At 45.0% G+C, this 21591-nt stretch overlaps 1 protein-coding gene and 1 long non-coding RNA gene across 2 annotated transcripts in view; one reads left to right on the top strand and one right to left on the bottom strand.

Annotated features, from left to right (window-relative positions):
- LOC115408969 (CLIP-associating protein 2-like) overlaps positions 1 to 21591 on the top strand; it is a 49715-nt gene that overhangs the window by 13580 nt on the left and 14544 nt on the right. Inside the window, 16 exon segments of the mRNA XM_030119911.1 lie at positions 1446 to 1516; positions 10710 to 10847; positions 13226 to 13299; positions 13426 to 13518; positions 13604 to 13749; positions 14521 to 14656; positions 14739 to 14809; positions 14975 to 15034; positions 15129 to 15206; positions 15382 to 15549; positions 15891 to 15931; positions 16341 to 16493; positions 17155 to 17178; positions 19137 to 19238; positions 19459 to 19485; positions 20401 to 20427. Of these exon segments, the coding sequence (XP_029975771.1) occupies positions 1446 to 1516; positions 10710 to 10847; positions 13226 to 13299; positions 13426 to 13518; positions 13604 to 13749; positions 14521 to 14656; positions 14739 to 14809; positions 14975 to 15034; positions 15129 to 15206; positions 15382 to 15549; positions 15891 to 15931; positions 16341 to 16493; positions 17155 to 17178; positions 19137 to 19238; positions 19459 to 19485; positions 20401 to 20427 (1409 nt within the window).
- LOC115408971 (uncharacterized) lies at positions 354 to 17209 on the bottom strand. The gene is made up of 3 exons (XR_003933831.1): positions 17150 to 17209; positions 4438 to 4450; positions 354 to 399 (listed from the first exon to the last, which is right to left on the bottom strand). It is a non-coding gene; the product is annotated as an uncharacterized LOC115408971 (long non-coding RNA).

Here is a 21591-nt window from a genome sequence, read left to right on the forward strand (position 1 = left end):
ATCCGGGTGGGAAGGAGAGACGTGGAGGGGGAAGAGTAGCCTTGCTCTCTGTCTGCTGTGAGATTCGCAGCCCCTCCCCCTCTGATGTGTGTGTGTGTGTAGTTGTGTGTCTGAATATGGGAGGGAGGTTATGTAAAGGGTAACTGAATCTCTTTGCTGCCTGTCACACACACTGGCCCACTTCACCCAAACACACACAAATATGCTGAGATTTAATGCAGTGTACCTCTGTGGAGTGTGTGTGTGTACGTCCACTCAGCATACAGTATGTACGTGCGACAGTAGGTGGTGCTTCGTCGCATGCTCGTAGCGGGCTTTGGTCTCTCGCTCTCTCTCTCTCTCTCTCTCTCTCTCTCTCTCTCTCTCTCTCTCTCTCTCTCTCTCTCTCTCTCTCTCTCTCTCGCCCTCCCTCTCTCTCTCTCTCTCTCTCTCTCTCTCGCCCTCCCTCCCTCTCTCTTGCCTTCGTCTTCCCTCTTGTCCTCCCCTCCTCTCAGAGCCATTGCACCATGTTGGATACAAAGAGCCGAGGACCAGTGTGTGTGTGTCACTAGCATGGGAGCTAATGCAAGGTTGCGCAGCAACGCAGCAGCCTATTAACCAGCCCACTGGGAAGCGCTGAGGAAAATAAGCACTGAAGACAAACTGCCAGATTTTTATTTTTTTTAAAACCATCTCCAGGAGCAAAATGCTAATGAAAGGGAGGGAACCAAGTGAAAAGGCTGCACGGCTGAGGAGCCAGTTGCAACGCTAATCGTCACTTATCAAGATCTGCTAAGCTGTCTGCTGGTTGTGGATCAGCAACCAGACACCAAAAGACAGAGTCTGACACGTAGAGGTCGGTGTGTATGCTTCTGATTCTTCCGTGCCGATATTCATAGATAACCTTTTTACAGGAAGACGTGCACAGGATGTTATTGAACATGTGTCATCGTGCCTTTATTGTGTTTCTGTCACACCAGATCAGATTTATCCCACACTGCTCCGCTAATGGGAGACAATTGATGTTTTCATTTGTGAAACACGTTCGCGTTGGCGTGCTCCGATTATTGCGGCCAGTCTTTGCCTTGTGCCCATGCAGCCACATGGAATCACATGACTGTGCAGATTCCCCTTGTGTTTGTTTGTGTGTGTGTGTGTGATGCCGAGCAGCATGTTGCCATGTTGCTGCTGCGGCTTCAGGAGTGTGACCGCTCTAATATACACACCCACACATCGACACACAGACGGGCAGGCTCTCCACATGTTGATGATAATGCTACTTGGGATTCACATTCACACCTTTTTTTTCCTTCTCTGGGTCAACGCCGAGGGCTATTTGGGTGTGTGTCTGCATGTGTATGCGTAGCTCTGTTGATTCAGTCATTGGGTTTCCTTCAGCACCGCAGTCATGCTTATTAAGTTGACATTGTGTGTTTTGCCCTAACCTCCCTTTTCTCTCTCCCCAGGTTACAGACCATATTTTCCCGTTTTGATGAAGCTTTGAATTCAGGCAACATGGCTCTCAGTCCGAGTCACGGTCAGTGCTATTTCTCATTAATTTTGCCACATTTGTTATTCCGAGTTGTATCTTGGTTTGTTGTTTTTATATAAATGAGCAACTGTGTGTGTGTTTAAATCTGCATCTTCTCTGATGGTTACTTCAGTTTGCTGCCATGAGCTCATGTAAGAGCACCTAACGAGATTAATGGTTTAGTGTGTCTGTGTGTGTGCAGGTTTCTGAGTCAGACCTGAGCTAAAGGCTACTACTACTACTTCCCAGTATTTTTTTTTTCTGTCTAGGAATTGTGTGAGCAATAGATCTCCGACGACCTCGGATTTATGGAAAACCAAATGCGACAGACAGATTATGAGGAGGGATTCAAACCCTATGAATCTTGTGAGCCTGTCCTTCTGAGGACACTGACAACTTGTGGTTGATTACGTTTTAAATGATGACTTTAGGTTTGAATGCGGCGATTCGCTGAGTGCGTGCCGTCGCTGAGGTCAGTGGGATCTCCTCTCTTGGTGTCTAGCAGAGGTTGTCATTGGATGATTGTACCTTCAGGCAGTCCTGTCACTGTATCTATCTGTCCAGCTGCGAACGCGGTGGTTGGTACTTGATAGGCCGTTGCACCGTATTTACTTGACATGAGAAAGCGCTCACGGCGTACAGTACGTATAGCTGTCTGACGGCTGCAGAGGAAGGGAGAAAGTGTTATTCAAGTCATCTCCTTTCTTGAGTTCAGAGCACATTCGCACAGTGATCTAAGTAAAACACGGTTTGTTGTTTAACAGTAGAGGTGAACAACGACGCAAAACAGATTGCATCATGGTTTTCAGTCCACCTCAGCAGCTGTGACTGTCATTGTCAGCGGCTTTTAAATATCCTCCTGTAACACAGTCAGCTCTGTTTGTTTCCTCTCTCTGGAACTCTGAGGTTTAGGAAGGACTATCAGCTGGATTCTGACACCATTTTTGCCCTTCAGAAAATTGATGGACTGAGAGGGAATCTCAGACAGAGTTACTAGGCCACAATCCATGAAAGGCAGCGTTCAGGGTTCTTTGTCTTTTTTTAATAAGAATTATCATACGTCTTCCAAAATGAATCTATTAATATGAATCAATCTGGTGTGATTAGCCAAAATTGATCAGAAAATTGATCAGACAGCATGATTCTGGAGAAATACAGTGGGACTTTACAATTAATCCTCTGTTGACATGCGTGCTGAGCCATGGGGGTTGATCCGTACAGATCGTCTGCAATCCGTTACTCTGCTCCTAATAAGGCACGCCATGATCTTCAGCGACACCTGTTCTCCACAAGTGGTCCCAGCTCGTTTGGTTCCTTCAAAAGTACTGCAACTTGCAATATTAGCGCCCACGCTTCAGTTTCTCTTAAACATTTACAACTGGAGAGTTTTTTTGTGGCTTTTAGAAACATTTTTGATGACCTCGGTGGAGCGCAAGGCATCAGAGTAAACATGAAGAGGAAGTGACTGCAGATGCTTACCATTGTGAACCCTGGCTTCGTGCCCTGCTGTTTGGCCTTGCTGCAAATTCGAGTGTACTTAAGCAGCTTTCTTGTGCTCTGGCTCCGGCGATTTATCATGCCACAGTTGGTCATTCAGATTCAGATGCTACCTCCTGTCAAATGTAGTTGCATTTAGTGTGTTCCTACTATAAAAGTATAAATGATTAAAAAAAAGTCTTTTGAATTAATTTAAAGCTTATTAAAGTTTATTAGAATGAGTTTAGCATTTCAGGGTAGTTTACTGAAGCTTTCCTCTTTCCATCCATCCATTTCTCTTCTGACAAAAAAAAAAAAAATCATTGCTCTGTTGGACAACTGGTCTTTCAAAGTACATGTAAACCTGTAAGTTTGACTGAAATAAAGCCGAACATAACGCACGCCGATGCGCCGTCTGATTTCTACAGAGCAGTTGGATTAAGTGTTCTGTGAATGTATTCGAACAAATCTACCTGCAAATGTTGTTTCAGGCCACTATTAAATTGGAATGATTATTGTCTGCTCTTTTTCTGTCTTAACCTTTGAGAGGCAAACCAAAGCCATCTGCTGCACACACACACACACACACACACACACACACACACACACACACACACACGAGATCTTAGCAGCTCCTGCACCGCATTGCTTTCACGGCGCTCTTGGCGTTGACTTTAAAGGGTTCGAGGCAGCTGTTGCTGTGCGAGGAGGGAGGGCAGCGGATCGAGGGAGGAAGCTGACAGAGATCTCTGGCAGTAGCCGAGTCAGAGCGCTGTGCCTATCACCGCCTCTCCCTGATTCATCCTGACACAGACAGAGAGAGAGATTGAACAAATGAAGGGGGGGGAAAGAGATAGAGGGCAAAACAAAGGAGCGCACTGGAGAACAGAGGGGCATGGGCAGAGATACAGAGACAACAGGAGCTCTGCCCATGGCTCGGTAACTACGGCAGTTGGGGGCAATGGCATTGGTTTGTGTGTGTGGATGTGTGTTTAATCTCATCTGGCTACGGATGCTGGCACTCAGACAAAAGCCTCAGCATATGGTTTTAGATTGAAATCAGCTTAAACTTGAAGCACTTTCACCCCGACTGCTTTGGCTCAGGCAGAGGCTACATCTGTGTGTGTGTGTGTGTGTGTGTGTGTGTGTGTGTGTGTGTGTGAGAGAGAGAGACGGCAAACTGGGGTGTCCTGAAAAGTCTCCATTGTGAAGTATTTTCCTGTACTGAGATAAAAAGCACACATGTATAAACATAAATATAGTCAAGACTTTCCCCCCCTGCTTATCTTCTATGAACCTGATATAAGGAGACGAGGAGTAATGTGGGAGGGATATTTGTGCAGTGACGACTTGTTGCCTGAGGCCTCGCTTGACCCCAAGCTGTCTCTCGGTTACATGGTGTGGTGTGCGCACAAGCCAGCAAGGGGCTCAAAGTCAGCATTTATTAAAACCTGACTTTGCTTCCTTCAGTTGGACCTGTCTGATGAAGAGGACATTTCTTCCCAGTGACTTTTTCCTTGAAAGTAGCTTCTCTATGGCGTTAGCAGCCATACAGAACACAGCATTGAGAGTTCTCTGAGGGGGGGTGTTTGGAGGAGGTGATAACATCCCCAAAATAATATCTATTAATGATGTGATATTTAAAAATGTTGGCTTATTTTAGGGTAGATTACAAAGGAATACAGTCATTGTAACCTTGTCTGTGAGCTGAGAGAATCTCAGACATCCTCAAACATATTTCTGCAATCGCAGCTGACCAAAACCGTGAACCGACCTTGAACGCCTCTTTAAACTGGCGCCAAACAAGTTGCTCTCACACAATGACACCAACACAAGCTTCCCGAAGACAATTTTCTGTTTACTTGGTGCCATGAATAATCACATATAGTAGAGGAAATGCATGAATTCAGTCTTATTTAAGTGTGCCTTGACATATCCATCATAATTTAAAGCACCCAGTGTCATGTGCATCAGTGTGGCATGTTGCTGTTATTGTGACGATAAATGTTTGAATTGTAAGAGAAACTACACAGGTATTCTTGTAACCAGTAAAATGAGGCACGCTTCTGATGTCTGCACAGGAGGCGGTTAAGTCTAGCTCATCACGAGTCGCCAAAAGTTTCAGCTCCATCGGGTGCTGTCCTGCACACTATGCCTATAATTATGTACTTCATATGAAGATACAAAGTAGAAGTGAAATAATAATATGCTCAGCATTGTTTGACAAGCTAAGAAAGTCAAAGGGGAGCTGCTCCACTGTCTTTGCTCTGAAGGGCCGTGTTTTCATATGCTGTCTGGAAGAACAACGGTTGGAATGGCTTAGAGAACAGCAACACACCAAATAGTGATTAAAGTCTTGTTGTTCTTTTAAATTGACTTTTTTTTATTTGTTCTTTAAAAAAATAAATAAATAAAAAATAGGTCACATTTAAATCGATATTATTTTTTCCCCACATCTTCTAGAATCATATCCGTTCCTGTTGAAATAACAATAAATGATCTGTGACACAGGCTGAATGCCGTCTTATTTCTCCTGTTAATTGCATGTAGAGACGTCGGGTGTTTGTACGTGAGAAAGTAAAGCATGTCAGTGCCGCTGGCACCGTGCCGGATTTACGCGTAATGTTATTTGGCCCGGCCTGAAGATGTGCTTGTATGAAGACGAAAACACACACATACCACGGGAGCGCGGGGATATTTGGTGCCTTGCTAACTGACTGTCAGCAGCAGCTTCCATTGCTTGCACAGAACCCCAGTGTTGACAGGACACACACATACACACACACACACACACACACACACACACACACACACACACACACACACACACACACTCATTCACCCAGTCTTGCAGACATGCTCATTCTGCTTCAGTGCATCGCCGGCTCTGCAAAGGGAAGCGTGACCCTGTTTCCAGGCTCGTCTGGTTGCCATAGCAAAGCTTCCCTCTGAATATTATGGTTTATCCCTTTCTGCAGCTTGGAATTGCGACTCAAATTATACCTGTGTGTGTCTGTCTTCATTTAATGAGATCATTTTCCCAGAGCTGTGCTGGAAATGGAGCAGTCTCCTCTCCCGTCAGAGAGAATCCAGGCCTCAACCCTAAATGTGTGTCTCGCTGTTTTTACTCTGGTTTGCTCCGTGGTTCCTTGTCCCACATTGAAGCATCTGGTCATCCATAGCTACAGATGAAATGTTTAATTTGGATAACCGTAGCAACAAGTCATTTTGCGTTTTCCCTACTTCAGAAGATCATTTTATTTTTTTTCACTGTTTTCTACTTATTTCACTTTGCTATTAAATCAACACTCAGCTACAGACATAAAACTTCTCATAGTTGCAGTCTTCTGCGTGGGTTTGTGTCGCTTTATAAGCTTTTCAGTCTGAGTTGGAAAAAGCTGACTAGTGCATGATTCGCTCGTGTTATCCTGTTACTAGTTTATTTTGGAGATGGAGCAGTTTGGGTCTCTGCTCTGCTGCTCATGTTCTTCTTTCCACTTCTAATCCCTCTAGTGCGGCACAGTTTCCTGATAGTTTCTTGGTGTCAACTTTTGCAGTCGATTCTGCCCACCGTCACATGGTCCCGAGCAGGAACCTGTGACGTAACCAACCTGTACCAGTGCAGCTCACATGTTCCTGCCGACAGAACAGATTGATGGATTTAAGCTTTGGTTATGGTTGGTAAAAAAATGTAAACACGTACACACATACAGGACTCCTCATGCATACCGACAAATATCACAGTAAGAAAAGACTTGATACTGATCAAGGCCATCAGTTAAAGAATTGGAAACAATTTGCAAATCAGCAAAATATTCTTATATACTGACCCTCTCAGCTTTGCGCAGAAAGCTGAGTTTGATTTAAGCAGTTAAGACTGGAGAGGTAATTCAGTGTGAAATTTCTTCGGTAGATAAATTACATACTGGAACTTTTTCTGATTAGAAAACCAGCAGGGGTCTCTGTGTTTTCAGGGTTTTGGAATGATGGACTCAAAGCAAAGGTTTGGTTAATTTAGAGTCGGTGCTGCCACCATGTGGTCCAAGCTGAGAAAAAAATGGAGCGTGTTTGATTGGAAGAGAGTGTTTTGTTGTGTCATTGTCAATTTTGTGCAAGATTCAAAGAAGTTACAGAGAAAAAAAAAAGACAAATCTACACATTTTTGTTGATAGACATGCGAGCAGGTATGTTGGTCCCGAGCAGGAACCTGTGACGTAACCAACCTGTACCAGTGCAGCTCACATGTTCCTGCCGACAGAACAGATTGATGGATTTAAGCTTTGGTTATGGTTGGTAAAAAAATGTAAACACGTACACACATACAGGACTCCTCATGCATACCGACAAATATCACAGTAAGAAAAGAAGTTTTCCTTTTGCCTTTGTATTCTCTTCTCTTCAGATGGCAACACCAGTTTGTTTTCTCTATGACGTGAGGACCTGTTTGAATCGATCAGGGTTAGGCAACTGGCGAATTGCTGTTTTGTTCCCTGCTTGAGTAGAGATGATGATGATGTGTCTTCAGTTTGACCGAACGAGGGTTCAGCTATCACATATCAGGGATGTTTTGACCAATCATCTGCTCTTCTCGCGTTTGCGAAATGGAGAGAGGAGGGAATCTCGGCCCGGAGTTTCCATAGTAACGCTGCCTGGTACATGGTGGAGCTGATATCTCTTGCTGTGTGTGTATGTCTGTGTGTGTTCGTACGTGTGTGTCTGTGTGGTCATATTTTTGCCACTGTGTTTATATCCAAAAGGGATTTTTATTGCACCTGAGTGACTGGCTTACGTTGACATCAGTCCTGAGAGAATGACCTTGCATGAAGGATGAGTTCAGCTGTTGATTCCACTAAATATTGATGTTGCTGCTTCATTCAGTAGACAGACTGGTCTGCACAGGTTGCTATAGTAACCGGATGTGTGCAACCAGGTCCTCTTGCAGTCTTTCTTTTCATCTCTCTCTCCCTCTCTCCCTCTCCATATCTCTCTCACTCCATCTTATCTCTGCTCCGCCCCTCACTCAGACATTTACTCCCTTGAGATCTGACTAGACAAAAGCAAGAGATGCGAATCATGCGAACAGCGATGCTAATCAATGCAAAAAACCCTCGATGCCTGACGGAGTGGTGCTAATGGACCCATGGGTTTGGTCACAAAGCAAATCACATTCACCGAACCAGTTGTCCGATGGTGTGAATTCATTCACTTCTCCATCACATTTATCTGTAAATAATGCTGCTTTTTGCTTAAGTACGTGTTAGATAATAGCAAGGAGATGAGCTTTTTAGTTTAATTGAACCTTAAACTCCTAATTCCACCCCAACAGGACCCAAATTTGAACCATGATGCTTTTTTTTAATTTACCCAATGTTGACTAAAGCCTCACTAATAAAGGCAAACAAATGAAATAGTGTCATGATTTGATAGATGTAGGTGCTGTCTGAGGTTGAGCGTGGGTGTCTGTATTGAATAATAGTCAAACGGCATTTATCAATGAGTGTTTGCATTTGGAGTAGCGGGCTTCTGCGCAGACAGAACAATGCATGGCTTCAGTACAGGACTGACACAGATCTATTGATCTTAGGTTGTAGACTGTGTTCGTGGGCAGTAGTCGGGGAAAATGTATCGATTTACATGCACAGCTGTGTATTACACGCAACGCAACATAAAGAGTTTGACAAACAAACACAGACAGGAATGAGGCCGGAGGCTGGCATGACAACCCCTGTCGAAGCCTCTTTTCTGAGGCTGGTTGTTCATACAGTCCCCGAAATGACTTTTTATAAGCACAACACCAATTACACAACAGCTCTCTGGTTTTGGTCCCAGCCGGCCGTTTCTCAGGGGCTTTCAACCCTGACAGACAACAACGAAGAAAAAGCTTTGACTTGTCTTCCTAAATGTGTGAAACCCACAAAAGGATTAAATATTTGTTTACACTTGCTCTCATTGACAATTTACTGCTTCTGTGGAGCGGAATTATGCAATTAACTCAATGTAGACAAACATCTACAATCCTGTCACTGTCCACACACTCACTGCCTGCACCGTGTGTGTGGCAGATGAGGGTCAAGGTCTCAGATGGTGGGGTGTGGTTTACCCTCCAAATTACCCACCATGCCCCCAACCCACCCTCCCCCCACACCTCTGTTCATCACTTCATTATCCTTTGTTCCTTTGTGTTTGTGGAGAGGCTGAGCATACATGTCTGTTTTTGCCTCTCAGGTGAAAATGTAACTGTGGATGTGGGGAAGTGTTGAAGACAGTGAGCGGCTGGAGCTGGTGCTGTCAGTGGGAATGGGTTTAGATCAGCCGGTCTGGCAGAGACACGGAGGGAGCGCTGTTAATATTCCTGGGGTGTCCGCCTCTGTGTGTGTCTCTCTCCCATCACGCACACACATTCACAGTCCTGCCTCCGCACTGGCTGCAACACCATGATGTCACCTTTCGTCTGATTGGCTGTGAGGCTGCTAAGAGAAGGAGGAGAGCGAGCGAGCGAGGGAGGGAGGGAGGGAGGGATAGAAGGTAGAGAGGAGTGCAAGAAAATGCCGGCACTTGTATGGGTGGAGGAGTATTCGGACAAACGGTGCGAGGTGCATCCGTGAGCGCCGCCCGAGCCACACCATGAGGTGCATGTGAGGCTCGTGCACCTGCTCTGGGGTGCATCGCGGAGAAGAGGGGGGCACCTCCACTGCCACGCCCTCCCAAGAAGCATGAGGCGGCTCATCTGCGATCGGATCTGTGACTGTGAGTGCAGGACGGACCTGGGCGGGTTACCGTGTCGGGGTGTTTTCGTAAATGTCAGTTCCCAAAAGGCGACGTACGTGCCTTTACGCGTCCGCTTGACACCTTCGCGACTGTGTCACGACAGTGACAGGCTACCTGGTGTCATTAGGAAAGGTCGTGTGTATGCACATGCATGCGTGTTATTGATCCTTGCACGTTGAGTCTGATTGCATGTAGGTAAGTTGATGTATGAGTCAAGGTGTAGGGTGGTGGCTTTGGCGCATTTCTCCACGGCTGACTGTCAGAGCGACCACAGCGCAACTGCATTCCTCTGCCAACAGTTCGATTCTCACATTCGACATATGCAGGAGTCTGTCCGTTCCCACATACGGTCCGCACCTCCAGATGCACGTTGTAATTGTTTTAGCGTTGCAAATGTTTCTCAAGTTTGATTGCTAGCTTTCTGCTAGCATGCACTGTGTGCGATCAGTCTCTGGAGGGCTGTCAGTCACCCATTGGACATCTTGTTGAGCTGTGTTTTTGTAATTAAGAAGTAATCCTTTTTGTGTGTAGGTTTGTGTTTTTACCTCCTTTTCTTGAAGGGTTTGTAATGAGTATTGATTTACAGATTTTTCTGGTTTGGCTCATCTGCAGACTACAACCTCTTTGTGCTTGGCTTCTCTTTAATACTTTTTCTTACAGTGTGTTGTTTTCTAAGAGCTATGAGCTCTTTATGGTTAACATTAAGAAGCAATGCTATTAATTTTTAGCACTATAAGAGCCGAATAAACAAAGACTGTTTGATATTAACCTGATGGAATGCTGTTATTTTTTCCTTGATGATCTTTTTCATGAGTCAGTAAATTAAAAAAAAAAAGAAGAAAGAAAACTTACCTCATTTGGATTTTTGTAATTTGTTTTCAGTCTTGTGTCATTTAAAACGGTTTGCTCAGTCTTTGCTAAACATCGCTCTTTGCTTTCTGTCGTCTTCTTGCAGATCGCAGTTTTGAGGATGACGACAGCGTGGACGGAAGCCGCTCGTCGTCCCAGGCCGCCTTCAAGGTGCCCAAAGTTCCCAAGAAACCTGCAGACTCCTCTGCTGCACGCAGACCCAGCGCGACTGGAGGCAAGCTCGGTACGTAATCTGATTTAAAATTAAGACATGCACTGAGCGAAGGTGCACTTTATTCATCTGTTGCATCCGGAAACACATTTTTTTTTTCACATTAATTCTGAATGTCTTTACAGTTCAGTCGGTAATCTCAATTTCATCCATTGTTTTAGAGAAAAGAAAGAGAAAGTACACTACGAAGCTTCACTGCCCTGAGAGACTGAATGGATTATAGGTCAGGCTTTTGTAGAATTGGAGTTCTGCCCAAAAATGGCTTCAAAACAGGTGACTGCAAGAAATAAAGGATGTGAACAAGTGTCCCGCGGTTTGCAGTTGCTTTGCATGTCGTTACAAATCTGATGTAGTTGTATCCGATACGTTGATCAGTCTCTCATCACTCCTCTCAGGGCTTCAGGTAATCTTCCTTCTCAAATAGCTTTTATCATCCCTCATTTTACCTCTCATCCACTGAGTCTCTCTTCTCTTGTATCCCTCGTCATCGTTCTCTTGCAGCGGATTTGCGCCGCATGCAGATCTGTGTCTGCTTCACATACAGTCATCGGTTTGTTTTACTAATGAGCTCCCAGTCCTCATGCATCAGTCTGTTAGTCGGAAACCCAAAACTGTGATGCCTTATCACTTGGATCATTACATTCCTGTTGATTATAGAGCGGCTGTGTGATGCCACAGCAGGGGCATGCTGGGTATTATTTAAACATAGAGCCACAGCTCTTTCGGGTATTTTAATAATTTCAGTGTGCTATGAATGACTTGTGATTCCAAGTGTTTGCTTCCAGCCCTGTTCCTGCTGTTGGAATATGGGAAAGGTATTGGAAAAACAGCCAGCTGTGTTCACCTTTTTGGTTTTTAAAGTCTCTCTATTTTTTCCATTTTATATGAAAATAGTATCTGTGACGGCCTTATTGTCTACATTTGCATTTAGATGACAGCACGCCCACACACTCCGGCACACCCGTAAGCTTCAGTCAGATGACTGATGTCTCAGTTCACCAATTCACAGTATCAGAAAGCTGCCAGGCACAAAATGTCTAAAGGTGTATCTGAAAGGATTCTGGTCCCGCGCTGTAATTTCTCTGAAGCCTACATGCTCATGCAGGTCAGTCCTAGTCATCCTCCTAGTTATATTGATCTATCATAAAGCCCCTTACCTACTGACTGAAGTACCTAAATGCCAGTCGGATTGAATGCACAACCCTCCGTCCCATGAGACAGCCATAAAGATAATTGAAAATGGTGATGGGGTGCAGTGAGGTTGCGTTCATGGCTGAGGCTTCTTCCTGCTCCTTGCTAAGGGAAAAGAGCCTCCGGCTAACCAGCGGGCGAGCATCAATGTTCCTCAGCTCTCGGAGGGCCCTGTAGAGTTTTGACATGTCGCGTCTTTGTGGTGCAGCCTGATACGTAAACCAACCTCAGGGAGTAAGAGAGAAGAGGATACATTTCTACTGCAAGTCTGCCTGTTTATGCCCGTCCTCCTCCTCCTCCTCCTCCTCCTCCTCGTTTTACTGCTGCGGTCCAGCTTCTCTTTCCTCCTGTAAATATCCGCCACTTCCTCATTGAGCTTTTTTAATGTTCCCATCCTCCAGACTCCTCAGCGCTTGCTTCTCTCTCTTTTTCCTTCACTGTCTTTCTTTGTTTGATCCTTCTCCATACTGTCCACTCCCCCTGTAAGGAGTTATGGGAGGTGTGGTCTACAGAGCATCCAGCCCCTGGAGGGTTAGGATTGACATGCCCATTACTGCCAGGAAGTCCATTAGAAGCGCAGTCTGCTCCTGGTGCACACTTCATTGTGTGTATTTTCTTCAATCAAATTCACAAAACCAGTTTGATAAGAAATCTCCAGCCCTTTCGCCCAGCAGACACATTTATAGCATTTACTGAAGTAAAACAGAGGTCCACCCGTATAAGTTCAGAACAGAGACATTCCTCACATTTTAGAATGAATGAAGATTGTTTGTGTCCTTATCGTTATATTTGCTGTAAGAACTTAGTTTCTGTCAGTGTTCCCTTCATTGCAGTAGCATTAATGTTGTGTTGAAAATATTCCTTTAGAGTTTTGCTACACATCGGCAGGGCAGCTGCAGATATGCATGATGCTTCACAGCCATGTGAACTGCATGGCCTCAGTGTTGTTGTTGTTCTGACCAGATGGTCATTTCACCTTGTGTGTGTTTATGCTGCTCGAGCTTGATCATCTTCAAGCTGCAACCCGTCCTACGATCAGAAATATTCTTGTTTGTAACTTGATTGTAGAAAGTGGTTATACTATTTTTGCTAACAAGCAATTGATTCGTTTTTAACAAATTTAAACAACGGTGACGGCATATCACTAAATAATTCAGTGGCTGTGTTTTTGTTTTGTTTTGTTTTTTTCTCCCTCTCAGTGTCCAAGGATGGCGCCGGTGCAGTTGATGAAGAGGATTTCATTAGAGCCTTCACAGATGTCCCTACTGTCCAGGTACGATACACACAGGAGCTCAATCACACCTTCATTTAATTGAACTCTGAAAAACCATCATTCTGTTCATGTCCGTCCTCTGCTGACCGCCCTTTCTCTCCTCTGCGTCCTTCACTGCCTCTGCAGATCTACTCAACCAGAGATCTCGAGGACAACCTGAATAAGATCCGTGAGGTTTGCTCCGATGACAAACACGACTGGGACCAGAGAGCCAACGCCGTCAGTGCTTTTTCGATAGTTTACGTGTTACATAAGCGATCAAAGCAGGCAGTCGGGTGACATTTTTTTTCTTACTCTTGAACAGATGAAGAAAATCCGTTCCTTGCTGGTGGCAGGCGCAGCCAACTACGACTGTTTCTACCAGCACCTACGGCTACTAGATGGAGCCTTTAAGCTGTCGGCTAAAGACCTGCGGTCACAGGTGGTCCGGGAGGCGTGCATCACCGTGGCGTAAGTGTAAAGACACACTGCTTTTGCGAGGAATGTGTTCTGTGTTGTCCAGTAAACAGCAGCTGGTGAGTTGGAAGCAGGGCGGTGGCGATCACGGCGTTTTTGCCAGATTCGTTCATGTCGTGATGTAACGCGATTACATGGCTCAACAGTGCGATGTTGCTTATGCAAAACAACATGAAGCAAGTCTGAGAGCAAAGAGTAAACATGAAAATCTTCGGTTTTTATTTTGCTTGTTTGGGTCTATTTTAGAGTCATTCAAGAACAGTTCAGCGTTGTTGGTCAATGATTTCGAGCTTTGTTGAAAGACAGGTTAAACTGTCAGTCGGCTGTGAGTTTGAAAAAGTGTTCATCCACACTATTGAAAAGCACACAGCAGAGTAAACTTGTTGTCTAGTTTTGAAAGTAAAAGTGGCTTCAAAACAGAAGTGGGTGACTCCAGATGGACTGTAGATGTTGAGGTGCCGAAGCAGACCCCAGCTGATCATGGACAGAATTTTACATGCAAACAGTGAAGAACTGTGGCAGGTTTGAAGGAACCGGTGTTTCTGATCTACTGGTTTCCATGGTTACCATAGACTGCCTTTGGACTGCGTCAGCAGCTACTGTTAGAGCCATTGTTGAAAATGAGATGGGAAAGAAAATATCAATATTACTCATCGATGCAGATAAAGGCTTATAAATGGGGTTGTTTTTAAGTTTACGTCGTCTGAATAAGTCCGGGTTGGCTTGTGGTTGTGTGCTCACCGGCTCACTGGCGTCCTCTTGCAGCCACCTCTCATCAGTGTTGGGGAACAAGTTTGACCACGGAGCAGAGGCCATCGTTCCCGTCCTTTTCAACCTCATCCCCAACTGTGCCAAAGTCATGGCCACATCCGGCGTCTCGGCGATCCGCATCATCATCCGGGTGAGAGTGGATCATTTTTGTTTCAGCTCTCCGTGTTCTGGCCTCGGCTTCTTCGACTCAACCCGACCTGTTCCCTCTGCAGCACACACACGTCCCCAGACTCATCCCCCTGATAACCAGCAACTGCACGTCCAAGTCTGTGGCTGTGAGGAGGTGAGATTAATCAAGTCGATGCTGTTGTTACTACAGTGCGAATAACGGAGGACGCTATAAAAAGCAGCTCTCGAGTCGATAACGGCTGTAATATCATCAAATGCCGGTGTTGACACGACGACGGATGCGATATTGAAGAGGGTAATACTATTATGTTTTCCCCAGACGCTGTTATGATTTCTTAGACCTTCTGCTGCAGGAATGGCAAACCCACTCTTTAGAAAGGTGAGCGCTGGCGTCGACGTGGACGAGCTGTTCTCATAAAGGCGTGACCGCCGGACTGTCAGATCAGCTTGTAACTGTTTTCATGCTGTCTCAGGCACACGGCGGTTCTGGTCGAAAGTATCAAAAAGGGAATTCGAGATGCTGACTCAGAGGCCAGAGTCGAGGCCCGCAAGTAAGATAGAGGTTTCATTATGTGGAACACAAGTAGAGTCAAATTCCTCACCACCTTTTTGAATCCCTTTTATCCCTGTTGTTCTCTTGATTATTTTTTAACTTTCTTCTTATTGCTCCACCATTCACCCTCTTTTTCCCCCCCATCCACGTTTCACTTCCACCCGCTCATCCAGGGCGTACTGGGGTCTGAGGAACCACTTCCCAGCAGAAGCCGACGCTCTTTACAACTCCTTAGAGTCGTCGTACCAGAGGACACTTCAGTCCTGCCTGAAGAGCTCTGGCAGCGTGGCCTCTCTTCCCCAGAGTGACCGCTCCTCATCCTCTTCTCAAGAAAGCCTCAAGTAATGACCCTTCTGTGCTGCCCGTTAATACTTCAGTGCAGGTCTCTCTACAGCAGCTGGCAGTGAAATGATTAGAATTTTTATCAGTTTCATTGAACTTTGAAAATTTTTTGAAAATTTTTAAAATTTGAAAATTGAAATCGTCTTCTCAGTTTTTCTGCTCTATAAATAAATACAATTAAAGTGGACTTAATGCCAGTGTTGGAAAAAACACACAGGATAGTATTTAAATTATTCTTTGCTGAAACGGATTTTGTATTTTGTTTTGTTTTTGGTTTTCTGTTGTGTGTGGTGTGTTTTGTTTGTGTTGATGGTAGTGACCTACTTTTCTTTTCTTCCAGTCGCCCGCTGACTTCGAAGTGGTCAGCAGCTCCAGGGCGAGGTGAGTCAAACACACACACACACACACTGCTAGCAGCCAACACATCCACAAGCTGTTTCCAACACATAACCTCATGCTCACTCTATGAACACATGCACACACTCACACAAACTCACACACACACTCTGAGGTCCTACAAAAGCCATTTTCCATCATTTCATCTGCCTGTTGTCCAGCCCTGAACAGCCACATCCCATTCTTTTTTTTTTTCTTTTCTTTTCTTTTTATTTTCATGTCACAGCACATCTGTGCACATACAAACATGTGCACATGTGTCTGGCTGTCCGTTTCCTGTATGGTTTCAATATTGTGTTTGTGTCGTACGGTGCCTGCATGTGATTGTGATGTGTTTGTATATCCCATCACGTTCCCATCCCTTCTCCGACGCACCCCTCCCGCCCCCCGTCAGTCCCCGCGGGCTCAAAGGGTGGGCTGTCCTCGGCAGCCCTGCAGCGTTCCCGTAGTGACGTGGATGTAAACGCAGCGGCGCTTGCTAAGCACCGGCACGTCGGACAAGCCGGGGCAGCGGGGCGTCTGACCCCCGGCTCCTACTCGTCTCTGGGTAAGGGCCCTGCAAGGCGAATCAGAAGAACAGTCCAGCAGACCTCAGTCAGCATGCAATAAACAGGAAGGCCAGACCAGATGAGAACTCCCGATCAGCTCTGAACAGGTTGAAGGAAGAACTGAGTCAGATTCTGGAATAGATGCACATCAGTCTGCAAGGATGGGCCGACACACTCACACACTTTGGCGCTCGTGCTGGCTTCTCTCTCTCCTCTCCTCTCCTCTCCTCTCTCTCCTGCTGCCCGCTCATGCGCCTCTCGTTGTGCTTTGATCTGATATTCTCTGCATGCTGAGATGAATATCGTCCTCTCTGTCAGCTCGTCTCTGTGTCCCTCCCTTCATCCCGACACCTGCACGGTTCTCCGTTCTACAGATGTAATGTTACTAATGCACACTGTGCTCCTTTCTTCTCTTGTTTCCCTTCTTCCTGCCCTCTACCCTCTTTGATTTACATTTGTTCCCCCCCCCCTTTTAAAAATTTGTGTTTCCTGTTTCGTTAAACTTTCTGTTCTTCTTTCAATATTCTGAATCATTTTTCGTTCCTGCTTTCTGTTTCTTCTATAAATCATTTCTGCACACTATTTTGTTTTTTGTCTCCTGTCATTCCCCCCTTTACTTTCCTCCACCATCTCTCTCTCTCTCTCTCTCTGCTACTAAAGATGATGCCTCTGATAAAACGGATGGTAAGATCATCTCACTCTGCCTCTTCTCTTTTCTTTTCCCTTCCTCACTTCATTCCAGCTCATGTGAACCTTATTCTGGCAGCGCGTGGCCACAGCGCCCCCTGCTGTCCCCATCACGTTTAACCTTCATTAGTATCACATTTCCTCTCATTGCATTATAGATCAAACATTTACACATCCGGAACCATCTTTTTGCTTTATTAACGTTTAATCTGACTTTTCTTATTCAAGTCATACTACATCATGAAGGATTTACTAGAGTACTCAGGGTTTGTAGTTTGAGCATTAACGACATAACGGTGTGAAATGTCTTTAAAATGTGCTCCTTCTTTGTCTGTCTGTAGGCACCAGGTCAGATAATGGTAAGACTGTAGCTACGGTGAATGTCTGTGTGCATAATTTAGGGATGTTCTAGTCGGGAGATATTGGAGTTTCTAAATTGCGCAGTGTTTAGAAAGACAAAATAAAATCATCGCATCTGTTGTGATCAGTATATGATTGATGATTTTGCATTGCATATGCTGCAGTGAACTATGTCTAATTAATATTTACAACTAAAATGAGTAACCTCCAGGGCATTAATATTTAAAAGAACTGTTCTCTCAGTCACTGCATCAAATGCTGCACATGTCTGTAGTCTCGTCCCGCTCAGAGATCACTGGGTGTTTAATCATTACTGTCAGGTTTTATGATATTTCCTTACTATTGGTGTGTTTCTCAATTGCAAGCATGATTCCCCATTTGAATGAATACTTCTCAGTCCAGTCCGTCTACAGCTAGAAATTCCCAGTATCCAGAGATACGACAGTCTGCATTTGAGTCATTCCTTCATTGTTTTGAAGGCAACTTGGTCCGAGGAATTGAGTCATATAAATACAGTTGAGAGATGTAGGAAAAAAAATTGTGAAGAGAAGGGACAAAAACAGAGTTTTTTAATCCAGATGTAATTCTAAAGTTTAAATATAAAGTAGGTTAGGAGACACAATGCGGTGTTTGTTCTTGTTTTTTGTCTTATTATTCAGAGAATGCAACAAAGTAGTCTTTATTAACTCATCATGTAATGTTTTATTTTCAAAAAACTGTTCAGCAAATAAATTCTAACAACAAGCTGCATGAGATGCATGTTTAAGAAAATACATTGTTCCACTTGGATTCTATATACATATTCTTAAGTTAACTGGATCAAATGCACTTAAGACAAAGAGGCACAAATGTCAACATTTATAATACGTGAAGTGTATTCTAGGGTTGTCAGATATTGCCATTCTTTTAAAAGATTCTCAAAATCCTAAGCAAGAAACCCTGTCTTATTGCTTAAAACAATTTATAAAGTCTATTATATTAGCTTACTTGTGATAAAATAAACTGAACTGAATCTATTCACATACCTGACAGGAAGTTTGATATTGGTTATTGGGTTATAGTTCTCTGGTGGAAGGTTGTGCTGCAGCATCCTCGATATACGCTCTATCTGGGACGCATCCTTGTGACTGAGAAACACCTCATGCCTGGTTTCTAATCCGCTAAAGCATCCCTGGTGTTTTTATCTGCCTTCGCACCTGGCTGAATGTGAGTGTTTAGTGTAGGGCTTGGCAGCGTAGCAGCTTTCAGAGGTCGGAGGCTCTTAATGCGCTGTAGTGCTGCTTTAGTCTCTGGGCTTCATTTAGCTGCACACAGGTAGCCAGTGTTCCTGGTGTCTGCAGTCCTGGTCTTTGGGGGGTCACTGCCGTGCAGTTTGAAGGCTGTCCTGCTTCAGCGCTCCTAATTCTATTGACTCTGCTGATGATCCATTCATTTAAATTGGGTTTGTTGAAGCAGGGTTTTGATTGAAACTGGCAGGAAGTGACTCAGCAAGTCCAAGGCTGGGCGGCACAAGACTCTGAACACAGGAGGTACAGCTGTGTGATTTTTCTTTCTCTTCCTCTGTGTTTCCATGTCGGTTTTCCACTGGCGTGCAGGCCGCGTGCGCACCAAGCAGCCGCTGTCCACCGCCAGCAGCATGTCCAGCCAGGTGGACTCACGGGGACGCAGCCGAACCAAGATGGTCTCCCAGTCGCAACGTACGTACCTCCTCCCTTCACCAGTAAACACCTCCTTGACCTGTCGGCGGCTGTGAGTGGTGCGTTTTGGGTGCGCTGGCAGCGTAACCGACTGGAGCGGCAGAGATGGCGTGTGTGAGCTGGATGCGGTGGTTTTCTTCGGCTCTGGTTGTGGAGTTTCTTTAACGTGTTGCCTTCTACGGTGACGATAAGCTCCATGTGAATGTTTCTGTGCCTTCAGGTTCCGACGAATCCGATTGCACGCAAGGTATCTTGTCCGTGTGTCAGAAGTCAGAGTGTGTGCTCGTCTCTCTGTGTCCCACAGTGGGAATGGTGACCCACCTGCTACCGCTTTCATTCTGATCAAAGTGTTTTCTTTCAAGACTAGTGAGTGTTTGTGTTTTTGCTTTCTGCCGCATGCTGTGTGTTGCCACTGAGGATAGCGTGGTGGACAGTTCATTTCCTGCCTGCCCATCATTTGGTTATTAAAGATTCTTCAATATTTAAAAATCAACATGGAGCCACTGTGTATTACAAGAATCAGATTAGCGTGCACCGGATTCCCAAGAATACTGACTTTTCAAAGAGCTGCTTGTGCACGCCTTTGACATCATGTTGAAGGAGGACGGTGGTTCTGAATCTGAAACCTACACAATTTAAACAAATTTTCAAATCCTCAGCGCTCACATTTCAACTGCAGATTGACTGAAACAAGGAAATGGGGCTACAAAGGTTTCCACGGGTGTGAGTGTGTGTGTGAACATGAGCGAGTGGAAGCGAGAGTGACGAGTTAAAATCATTTTTCTTACTCATTGTGACCAGACTTTGGTTTTTTTGTACCAGTTGTCCCAACATGCACTGCTTCTCCCAGCTTTTCATCTGCAGCTGGCTCAGTGTGTGTGTGTGTGTGTGTGTGTCTTTCAGCTGCACTTGAGTCCTTGTTGTTCTCTTTTAAATGAGTGGATTTATTTAAAACAAAGTGCTTCAGCTGCACATTCATTCTTGGTGTCAGACTCCGGGATGCGCTCCCATCATGCTCCGCTCTCACACTCCCATGACGCTTCATTATTTTACCTCCCATAATTCATCTTGTTTAATCTGCTGTTCCTCCCCCCTCCCCCTCCCCTCCCTCCTCACCTCTGCTTACCCCCCTTCCTCCCAACCAATGGGCTTAATGGCTCAGGATCTCAGTCTGCTACCCCTGTTGGTGGTAAGATTACAACCCTACTTATTTTTACCCCCTTTCTGTAGCTTTACTGCTTCTCCTCTGTTGCCTCTTCACGCGCACGCAGAAAAGTCACTTTGAGGGAACGCTCAGATTTTTTTTTTTTTTTTCAGTGAGGTTGTTTGAGGTTCTCGAGGAGTCTCGTATGAATTAACGGTAGCTCTACCTTTGAATGTGGAATAAACGGTCCTGTCAGCTGCCAGCTTCTCCAGACTGAGGACTCGTTAGCTCTCAGTCGCTGCGCCTCATACATTAAACAGCGACGCTGTCCTCATGCAACCTCACTCCAGGTAATGTGAACCATCCCTTCAGAGCTTCTCCCACTCTGGCTGAAGCATGCTGGGATTTGTAGTCACTGAGTTTAAATGTGGCTGCTCCACAATCATGCTCGACACACACCGCTTTGAGAGGCTTGAGTTTCTGCACTCATGGGCGTGCCTTATTAACGGTTTGCTCAAAGGATTTCACATTAGTGAACCTGTTTATTAAGAAAATATGAGAAGAAAAAAAGTCAGGTTAAACAGGGTGAGGCTCTCAAAATAACACAAGTATAACACTTTAGCACTGTTTGTCTTTTATTAGAAATACTTCAGATGTAGTTTTAGCTCCATGGTGGTAGTAGTTGATAGTCGTGTGTGTGCGTGCGTGTGTGTGTTTAGGTACTTTGTCTGGAAAGAGTTTGATGCTCAGGTGGAGTTAGCACCAATCACCTCTGTACACCCCCACACCAGCAGTTTCTCCTGGACTGTCCCTCATATCCACATGGTGTGTTTTCATGTAGAGTAAAAGGCACTGTGGGCTTTTGCACATGGAGACGGGAGACCACGGGGGAGAAACCCACCATGAATATCTGACTCATCCTGCACTGTTGGTTATTTATTCCTATAACTGTGTCTTTAATGGCAGATTATGAGATGGATCATAAATACATGATTTTGAACTTTAATTTTAAGCTAGTGCCTGTTAGCTTTGCTCTCCCCCAGGAATCCTCTTTCCATCGATCTCAAACTGCACCGTGTTTGTCAATAAGTTGGGTCTGTTATTAATGAGTGGTGAAGAAAGCAGCACCTAACTTAGACACTAGGAAGTTCCTTTGTGTTCAGACCATCACTTCAGAGTGTTGTTCTTTTTCACAGCTCTCACAGTTAA

This window comes from Salarias fasciatus, chromosome 22 (assembly GCF_902148845.1).
Source record: "Salarias fasciatus chromosome 22, fSalaFa1.1, whole genome shotgun sequence".
NCBI classification, from domain to species: domain Eukaryota; kingdom Metazoa; phylum Chordata; class Actinopteri; order Blenniiformes; family Blenniidae; genus Salarias; species Salarias fasciatus.